Here is a 10,824-nt window from a genome sequence, read left to right as displayed (position 1 = left end):
AAACTTTTTACAGAATACTTTTTAAAATTTTTATATTTTAAAGGCATTAATCCATCTGGAATTTACTTTTGCATATGTTGTGAGTGCTAGTATAATTTATTAAATAAATCACATTTTCCCACCCAACTGAAATACCATCCATCTCCCAAATGGCTGGATCTATTTCTAGGCCACCTAGTCTAGTCCAGTGAGCTATTTGTTTATTCCTAAGCAATGCCATACAGTGTCCTTTGCTTGGCTTTATAAAATAGTTTAATAATTGTTTTATAAATTTAAATTCAATGGAAATTATCTAACAATAATTTGTGCTACCAAGTTAACTCAGTTATATATAGAACTCAAAATAAATCTTACTGTTCTATATCCGTGCATGTATCTGAACTTCCTATAAGTGTTAATAACAGAAACAACTAAGTGCTTAGTTAATATAAGGCAGCAATGATCAGTCCTAACCTGATCCAAATGCTTGAGGAGTAGGCTCAGTCTTCTCACTGATTGCTGTTATGATAAATGAGATTAGAAAATTGAATTTGTAATGTTATTGTAATCAAATGCTACTTTTAAAATTTATATAGTTTATATAAAGGACTCCATAAAAGATTTTGTTTATAAAATGGGTACAATTATAAGTTTTAAAATTATTGGTCTAATACATAAACTTGTATTGCCTTCAATATCAATCATTCATTTGATTTTTATTGAGATATAGTTTACATAACACAGAGTTCACCCTTTAGAGTGTTCCATTCAGCAGCTTTTAGTATATTCACAAAGTTTTGCATTGATCACCACTAATTCTTGTTTGTCTGATTTTTTTATTAAAAAATGGAAAAACAAAAAAAACAATTTTCACTCAATAAATATCATTTGATTCTTAATACAGTTTTGTTACAGAAAGTGAAGTCCATGATTTTAGAATGATGGTAGTAATTTGTCAACCAAGTAATCAGTTTTCACACAGTTTCAATAACTGCAGCAATTTCCTTGAACTGTCTGTAGAAATTCTGGAGAGAAAAAGGAAAAATAATATTAACTTAGCTTTTAGAGGATATGTAAGTAGTTCTTTTACTTATACCTGACCACTAAAGGCCATATGACATTAAATTTGTTCAAGTTTATATCACTAACTATTATTATGGGAAAGTTATAAAAAAACAAACAGGTGCAATTTGGTACCACAAGCACAAATACCATTGTAGAGTTGGATAATTAGCTCATAACTAAAAATTTTAAAAGCACAAAAGAAAGTTCTTTTATTAAATACCCAACACTGTACTAGACAATGAAGGTAAAAACAAAAATGACAGTTTGGGGGAGGGGGGCGCCTGGCTGGTTTAGTTGGTAGAGCGTGTTTTTTGTTTTTTTTTTAAGATCTTATTTATTTGGGGCGCCTGGGTGGCTCAGTCAGTTAAGTGTCTGCCTTCAGCTCAGGTCATGGTCTCAGGGTCCTGGGATCGAGCCCCGCATTGGGCTCCCTGCTTGGCGGGAAGCCTGCTTCTCCCTCTCCCACTCCCCCGGCTTGTGTTCCCTCTCTCGCTGTGTCTCTGTCAAATAAATAAAATCTTAAAAAAAAAAAAAAAAAGATCTTATTTATTTATTTATTTTAGAGAGGGAGAGCAGATGGAGGGGCACAGGGGAAGGCAGAGGGACAAGCAGACCCTGATGAGCGCGAAGCCCGATGGCGGGGCTCAATCTCACGACCCTGATATCATGGCCTGAGCAGAAATCAAGATTAAGATGTTCAAGCAACTGAGCCACCTAGACACCCACAGCATGCAGCTCTTAAAAAAAAAAGTTCAGGGGCGCCTGGGTGGCTCAGTCGTTAAGCATCTGCCTTGGCTCAGGTCATAATCCCAGGGTCCTGGGATCAGAGCCCTCCATGGGCTCCCTGCTCAGCAGGAAGCCTGTTTCTCCCTCTCCCACTCCCCCTGCTTATATTCCCTCTCTCGCTGTGTCTCTCTCTGTCAAATAAATAAATAAAATCTTTAAAAATATAAAAATAAAAAGTTCAGTTTCCAGGCTTCAAACCACTTTAAATCTAGTGAAAGACTGTTTTTCAGGGTGATAGGAGCTGTCTTCTTTAAGATATGGGTTTAGTTACAATAAGAAAGACCCAACACTGAAAATGGCTTATATGTTAGAAGCGTATTTCCCTTTCATTTAAAAATTAAGCTGGTATGGTTGTTCTCCTATAAAAGTCATCTTTTTTTTCCATCTCCCAAAATCTCTTAAGAAAGGAAGCAAACACATTCTGTTTTCCTTTCTTCTCTACCTGCCAGGAAGCTAGGAGGCAAATTTGAAACTTAATAACCCCAGCAATTAGAACACTCTCGAATGATTTACATATTTGCATTTTCCTTCTTATGTGGTCTTAATTCTCGATTTTGCTACTTAAGAGTATATATATTTCGTTTTAGTTTATATGTAAATTCATTATGAATGAAGCTATATATTGAAAGTCAAAATTTCAGCTACAAGAAACATATAAATTAAAAGCTCGGGGTGCCTGGGTGGCTCAGTCGTTGAGCGTCTGCTTTCAGCTCAGGTCATGATCCCAGGGTCCTGGGATCGAGCCCCACATCTGGGCTCCCTGCTTGACAGGAGGCCTGCTTCTCCCTCTCCCACTCCCCCTGCTTGTGTTCCCTCTCTCACTGTCTCTCTGTCAAATAAATAAAATCTTTAAAAAAAATAAAAATAAAAGCTCAAAAAATGTTGCTATGCTCTCAGTCCTGCAATGTAACTAAAAGGCTCTGTTCCTGGTTAAAAGACATGTAAAAACAATCTTTAAAAGATTTGTCCCATTTGTGATTCTTTTCCTATAGGAAAAAAAATTCTTAGAAGTGGAATCAGAGAGCATGAATGCTATACAGAAAAATAAGACCTGGGCCAAGATTGTGAATATAATTCACAATATAAAGGAATGAACTCTGTATTTTTTTTAAGTTGACTTGGTCCTTATATTCAGTTGAAGGCTACTCACATATCATAATATACGATATTTCCTTTTAGCCAAGACTTAATTCTTTCCAGGACGCTAATTAGCATTAATAATGTTGAATCTGTGACCATGGGTTTTTGTTCGAAAGCAGTGGTATCTATTTTAAAAGAAAGAAATCAAATGGAACAAAAACCCTTAAAATGTAATTTGTAAAAGAAACCTACCATACGATCCAGCAATCCCACTTCTGGGTATATATCCAAAGAAAATAAAATCACTACCTCAAGAGGGATCTATACTCCATGTTCTTTGCAACATTACTCACAGTAGCTAAGGTATGGAAAGAACATGACTGTGTATTGACAGATGGATGCATTAAAAAATGTGGTGTGTGTGTATACATATATACACACAATAGAATACTATTCATCCTTAAAAAGAAAGAAATCTGATATTTTTGACAACATGAATGAACTAGGAGGATATTATGCTAAATGAAATAAGCCAGACACAGAGAGATAAAATGTAGAACTTATAGTAACAAAAGAGTAGACAGGCAGGTTACCTGAAGGTTACCAGGGCTGGCGAGTAAGAGAAATGAAGAGATGTTGGTCAAAGGTACAAACTTTCAGTTTTAAGATGTGTAAGTTATGGAGACCTAATGTATAGTATGGTGACTATAGTTAATAATCATGTATTGTGTACTTGAAATTTGCTAAGAGTAGATCTTAAGTGTTCTTACCACACAGATACATAAAAAAGGTAGCCATATAAGGTAGTGGATATGTTAATTAACTTGATTGTGGTATTCATTTCTCAATCTCAGTCGTTTCTCAATCAAAACATCACATCATATACCTGAAATACATACAATTTTTATTTGTCAACTATACCTCGATAATGCTAGGGTAAGAGTGTAGTCTGTAAAAGAAGAAATCAAAAGTATCTTAAAGAGGTATATAAGAGGCTTTTCTTAAAAGGTAAGCCTAGGACCCACAGATTTTTAGTTAGTTTTACAAAGAATTCTTACTGTATTTCCATTGCATTCACTTGGTTGGTTGGTTGTTTTATTTTTTTATTTTTTTAAAGATTTTACTTATTTATTTGACAGAGAGAGACACAGCGAGAGAGGGAACACAAGCAGGGGGAGTAGGAGAGGGAGAAGCAGACTTCCCCACGGAGCAGGGAGCCCGATGTGAGGCTCGATCCCAGGACCCTGGGATCACGACCTGAGCAGAAGGCAGACGCTCAACGACTGAGCCACCCAGGCGCCCGGTTGGTTGTTTTTTAGAGTACTTTACTCTTCTTAGAGTACTAACTATTGTGAGGATTCTTAACTATTCACTCACCAAAGCAATCAAAACAAACAAGAACAAAACTCTAAGGCCAGTTAAAGTAGTCAATGATAAAAACATTTCCTTGAATGTACCTTTAAAAGAAAATCTCATTTTTCACTCAAGCCCTTTTTTTTCTTCCTTGCTTACAGAAAAGAGGTAGAAATGATAGTGTGAATAAGAGGACTCTACATATAGACCACTGAGTTATTCAAATCTCTAACTGATAAAACTACCATCACATACTGTTACTCTGATCAGCATTTTATAAACATTATTAATCAGAAAATTGAGGGTCAAGACCACTGTTCAAAGATTCATTTAACTCATGATTCCTGAATATTAAGCCTAAAAAGAATAAGAGTAAAATAGTTAAATGCCAAGTAAATATCCTGCCAGAGAAGATGAAAATGTCCTAAATATATTCACAGAGGAGGAGTACTGTGAAAGTGATCAAATATGACAGTACACCAATTCAGCATTATATTAAAAATATTGAAATGTATCAAATTCCCAAAGAAAACAAATTCAGATCTTTTGTGTGTAAATAAAAACAATTAAAAGTTTCCCTTAAGAAATATTTTATACATATTTAAGTAGCAATTACAGAACAGTGAACTACAACTGAATGAGTGAAATCACAAACCTGAAATTGTGGAATTGTCATTTCAAAGGACTTGTTCTTTACTTGGCCTGAATGATCTGCCACTTTCAGCAACACTGCAACATAAGGATACTTAAGAGATCTGCAACTGTCCGAGCTCACGGCCATACCCAGCTTCCACTGAAAATCTACAAGCTGTAATGAAACATTACAGAACAATACATTGGTAATAACATTGCCATGAATGCAGTTACTTATTCAATTTTTTTTTTTTTTACTTATTCAATTTTACTGCTCTCACATTGAACTTTTAGTTTCAATGCCAGTCACAGTAAAAGAAAATATCTTCATTTTAATATTGCTAGGAGAACAATAATCAAATAAAAATGGAGAGAGGCAATACGGGATGTAAACAGAGTTGGAAAACAACACTGTCATAATTACGATAGTAAAACACACACACACACACCCCCATCTTCACCAGATGTATACCGGAAGTAGAAGGAAGATGTGGTACAACTGCTGGTTTTCCCTTCATTTTGCTCCTGCATTTAAGGGGACTACAAATGCTTTGTGGCCTCTCTCACCTTACTCTCCTGTCCCCATTCCACAACCCGAAATCCTAAAATGGAAGATGGGTTACATACCATCTTCATATGTGACTGGGACCCACGTGGGAATCATTCCAGTTTCCTCTCTCACCATGTTCCTCCACCTGCAGCCTTACAAGAGCAAAAGCACTGGGTGATAAGGTGGTTTTAGATTTCATCACTGTTGATGATAAACACCTGTCAGGTGATGTGCTAGGTAGTTTACATGTATTAAATGCCTCAGGGAATCATCATAACATTATAGGCTATTATTTCCATTTTGCAGATGACAAAACAATTTCAGAGAGCTTAGATAAAGTGTGCAAGGTCACACATTTCTGTGATCAGAACTGAAACCAAAGTCCGTTTGGCTCCAAGGATTATATGCTTATTGACTACTGGCTGCCTTAATACTTTTAATTGAATTTCTGTCAATGACTGCTCAGTGTTCTGGGGCATAAAACAGGATTGGATAAATGCAGCTCTTAACACTGACTAAAACATAAGACGGTGAGTGGAGGAATTCTGTTTCTTGTTTTCAAAGATTAAACAAGTAAATGGTACACAGCAGACACTCACAAACAATACTTGTTGATTGATACTTTTTGCTATCAAATTAATGCTGATAGGGCAAAAAGCTTTGCTTATTAATAAACCTCTTTTTATAAAACTTGGGATCTTTTATAAACAAGACTCATCTATATACTGCCTACAGGAGACAAGCTCTCAAAGTAAGAAGGCAAATAGACTAAAAATGAAGGGATGGAAAAAGATAGTCCATGTAAATGGAAACCAAAGAAAGCTGGGGTAACTACACTTATTGTTGGACAAAATAGACTTTAAAACGACCACTGTAATAAGAAACAAAAAAGCAAGTTACATAATGAAAAAGGGTTCAATCCAACAAGAAGATACAACCTGTAAATATTTATGCACCCAACATAGGAGCACCTAAATAGACAAAGCAAATATTAACAGACCCAGAGGAAGAAAGAGACAGTAGTACAATGATACTAGAAGACTTTAATACCCCTCTTACATCAATGGATAGAACACCCAGACATAAAATCAATAAGGAAACATCAGCCTCAAACAACTGTTAGAACAGATGGGACTTAACAGATATTTACAGAACATTCCATCCAAAAGCAACACAATACACATCTTACCAAGTGCTCATGGAACATTTACTAAGACACATCATTTGTTAGGACAAAGAAGTTAAGAGGAGTAAAATCCTATCAAGCATCTTTTCTGACCACAGTAGTATGAAACTAGACATTCATTACAAGGGAAAAAACCTAGAAAATTCACAAATATGTGGAGACATAACAACATGCTACTGAATAATCAATGGGTCAAAGAAGAAATCAAAAGAGAAATTTAAAAAATACCTTGAGACAAAGAAAAATGAAAATGTAATATGCCAAAATTTATGGGATCGCAAAAGTAGTTCTCAGATGGAAGTTCACAGCAATAAATGCTTACCTCAAGAAACAAGAAAGGTCTCAACAAGCTAACTTTACACCTCAAGAAAATAGAGGGGTGCCTGGGTGGCTCAGTCAGTCAAGCATCTGACTCTTGGTCATGATCCCAAGACCCTAGGATCTAGAGCTACCTGGGGCTCCCCGCACAGCAGGGAGTCTGCTTCTCCCCCTCCCACCTCTCCCTCTGCCCCTCTCCCCATTCATGCTCTCTCTCTCTATAATAAATAAAGTCTTTTAAAAAATTGGAGACACAAATAAATGGAAAGATATCCTGTGTTCATGGATTGGAAGAATTAATGTTATTAAAATATTATCCATACTACTCAGAGCAATCTACAAATTCAATGCAATCCCTATCAAAATTCCAAAGATATTTTTCACAGAAATAGAAAAAAATCCTAAAATAAGTATGAAACCACAGAAGACCCCAAATGGCCAAAGGAAATTCTGAGAAAGAACAAAGCTGGAGACATCATGCTCTCTGGTTTCAAACTATATTACAAAGCTATGATAATTTTAAAAGTATAGCACTGGCATGAAAAGAGACACATAGATTAATGGAACATAACAGAGTCCAAAAATAAACCCATGCATATGTCGTCAATTAATATATGACAAGGGAGGCAAGAATATACAGTGGTGAAAGGACAGTATCTTCAATAAATAATATTGGGAAAACTGAACAGCCACATGTAAAAGAAGGAAACTTGACCACTATATTATACCATACACAAAAATTTCCTCAAAATGGATTAACAACTTAAAAGTAAGACCTGAAACCATAAAACTCCACGAAGAAAATGTAGGCAGTTAAGTTCCTTGACATAGAAATCTTGGTGATGATTTTTTGAATCTGACACCAAAAGCAAAAGCAACAAGCGCAAAAGTAAACAAGTGGGACTACATTAAACTGAAAGCTTCTGCACAGCAAAGTAGCTATATTCATTACAGCCCTAAACTGAAACCACCCAAATGTTCATCAGTCGTTAGATAAATATGTACAGCAATGAACTTCAGCTACACTTAACACCAAAACGTTGAAAGAAACCAGTCAAAAGTTATGTGATTCCATTCACTTAAACTTGAGAAACAGGAAATACGATATTGTTTAAGGCTGCATGCACAGGTGGAAGAACTATATGTAGAGGCAAGAATGTGATTATCACAAAAGGGTCATTGCCTCTAGGAAGGAGAGAAGGGAGAGGTTTGATTGGGGAAGGGCATGTGGTGGGCTTCTGGGGCACCAGTAATACTCCATTTCTTGAATTTGATTGTGATTACAAATGTGTTCGCTTTAAAATTATTCATTAAGCTGTCCATGGTAATGTACTTTTTTTGCATATGTTATCTTGTAAGTATCAGGTGGGGGGAGTGAATATAAATCAGTGAATACAAACCATATTTCTTTTTTTTTTTTTAAGATTTTATTTATTTATTTGACAGAGACACAACAAGAGAGGGAACACAAGCCAGGGGAGTGGGAGAGGGAGAAGCCGGCTTCCTGCGGAGCAGGGAGCCCGATGCGGGCCTCGATCCCAGGACCCGGGGATCATGACCTGAGCCGAAGGCAGATGCTTAATGACTGGGCCACCCAGGCGCCCTTACAAACCATATTTCTGGTTGAAAGGAAAAACTTATCATAGGCTACAGTAATCAAAGGAATGCTTTACAGAGAGCATAAGCTTTCAGCTCAGTTTTGAAGACTAAACAGAACTGAAATTAAGAAGAAAATGTGTCTTCTTTATATATTCCAGAAATATACACCTAACAAAGAATAAGTGCTTAATAAATATTAAGCTGAACCAACTAGAGATGGAGAGAGTCAGTATCTGGTGTAAGAGAGCATTTAACTGCATTAAAGTGGACAGCTCCTGTAAGGAAGTATGGAAGATAAAGCTGAAAAAAGAGATGAAGAAGCCAATAATTCTTTTCAAATTGTGAGTTTTCAGAGGTTTTCAAAGTATTCCCATATACTTTACCTTATGGAAAATATGTTAAGTCATTTAAACTTTTCCTGTATGCAATGGGAACTCACTGAATTTTTTTCAGTAAAGGTAAGGATATGAAAGTATTGATTAAAAAATATTCATCTGGTGGCAGCAGAATACAATAATCCAGGTATGAGGTTTTAAATGCCTGAACTAAGGTGGTAACTAGTAGGATTAAGCTGATCCTTAAAGAATGAATCAGCAAGCCCTGATGTTTTTCTTCACAATTATGGGAGATCAAAGACAACTATGAAAATCTTGAGTACAGATGACAGGGAGAATGTTGATATCATGTTACCAATCAGACTTTATATATTTTAAGTCCAAAGGTATTATCAAGTGGGGATAGAGGGTATTTAAATAGGAATGTTCAATAAGTGGCTAAAAATCCAATAACAGAATCTAAGGGAGTTCATGATTAGAGATATAGTTTTTATATCAGATCAATGGTGACATCCAAAAATTTAATTCAGAGCACTTCTTAAACTTATTCAGCTTGCACAATTTCTTGATGCTTTACTGTCTACAAGAAAATGGTAGAGAAAACCATTACTTACTGGACTCTGACTCTGAAATAAAACTGGATTATTTAGAACATTTCAAACAGAAAATCAATTAAGGAACACAATGTTGGAATCCACTGACAAATTACAATGGTGAAACTGTCCAATGAGGAAACAGGGAGAGCTACCATCCAGACACTCACTGTGCAAAATGAGTACTCATGAGTAAAAGAAAGCTGGGATTCAGTTTATGATTCTAAAACTGAACATTTAAATGAGAATTAAAAGCAAATTTTCTAATAAATGTGGTTTAGCCTTAAATAGGAATTAATTAACTGCATTGGAGATTTTAACAAGAAAAGCGCCTGGGTGGCTCAGTTTGTTGAGCGACTGCCTTTGGCTCAGGTCATGATCCTGGAGTCCCGGGATCGAGTCCTGCATCGGGCTCCCTGCTCAGCAGGGAGTCTGCTCCTCCCTCTGACCCTCTTCCCTCTCATGTGCTCTCTCTCTCATTCTTGCTCTCTCAAATAAATAAAAATCTTAAAAAAAAAACAAGAAAAGAATAAAAGAAAAATCAGAACAGAGCACACTTATCATTATGGAGGATATTAAGAATGGAATAAATAACAGGGGCACCAGGGTGGCTCAGTCGTTAAGCATCTGCCTTCAGCTCAGGTCATGATCCCAGCGTCCTGGGACCCAGCACCGCTCAGCAGGAAGCCTGCTTCTCCCTCTCCCACTCCCCCTGCTTGTGTTCCCTCTCTCACTGTGTCTCTCTCTGTCAAATAAATAAAATCTTTAAAAAACAAAAAAAGGAATAGAATAGTAAAGCCTCTCAAGTATTGTAGAGTTAAGAAAATGATTTAAAAAGGAAAATGTACAAAGAAAAAAAAAACTAGTAGTGAAAAAATATAAAAACATCCCAAAGTAAAATGAATACAAAGAGGGACGCCTGGGTGGCTCAGTCAGTTAAGTGTCTGCCTTCAGCTCAGGTCGTAATCTCAGAGTCCTGTGTTGGGCTCCTTCCTCAGTGGGGAGCCTGTTTCTCCCTCTGCTTGCCTCTCTCTCTCTCTCTCTCTCATTCTCTGGCAAATAAATAAATACAATCTTTTAAAAAAATGAATACAAATAAGAAAAATAATCTCAAAACAAATACATGTTAAAAGGTAAACAAAGAAATTAGCTATAGTCAGTCACACTTTTAGTGTGACTAAAAATTTAATTGATCTGGAGGTGCCTGGGTGGCTCAGTTGGTTGAGCGTCTGACTTCAGCTCAGGTCTTGATCTCAGGGTCCTGGGACAGAGCCCCATGTCCAGCTCCGTACTCAGCGGGGAGTCTGTTCCTCCCTCTCCCTGTGCCCCTCCCCCCACTCATGCGCG

The 10,824-nt window shown here is 36.5% G+C and overlaps 1 protein-coding gene across 1 annotated transcript; it reads right to left on the bottom strand.

Moving 5' to 3' along the window:
• Positions 1-676: 676 nt before the first annotated feature.
• Positions 677-5,842, bottom strand: COMMD6 (COMM domain containing 6). The gene is made up of 3 exons (XM_073894443.1): positions 5,524-5,842; positions 4,919-5,071; positions 677-1,004 (listed from the first exon to the last, which is right to left on the bottom strand). Exons 1-3 carry the CDS (start codon positions 5,530-5,532, stop codon positions 954-956), a joined length of 213 nt encoding a protein of 70 aa, XP_073750544.1. The 5' UTR covers positions 5,533-5,842; the 3' UTR covers positions 677-953.
• Positions 5,843-10,824: the final 4,982 nt, after the last annotated feature.

The sequence above is a fragment of the Callorhinus ursinus genome, unplaced genomic scaffold (assembly GCF_003265705.2).
Source record: "Callorhinus ursinus isolate GAN/ISIS: 27379988/994484 unplaced genomic scaffold, GSC_fseal_2.0 scaffold7, whole genome shotgun sequence".
Taxonomy (NCBI): domain Eukaryota; kingdom Metazoa; phylum Chordata; class Mammalia; order Carnivora; family Otariidae; genus Callorhinus; species Callorhinus ursinus.
The sequence above is the reverse complement of the archived record's forward strand: the minus strand, read 5'-3'. Positions and strand labels throughout refer to the sequence as shown.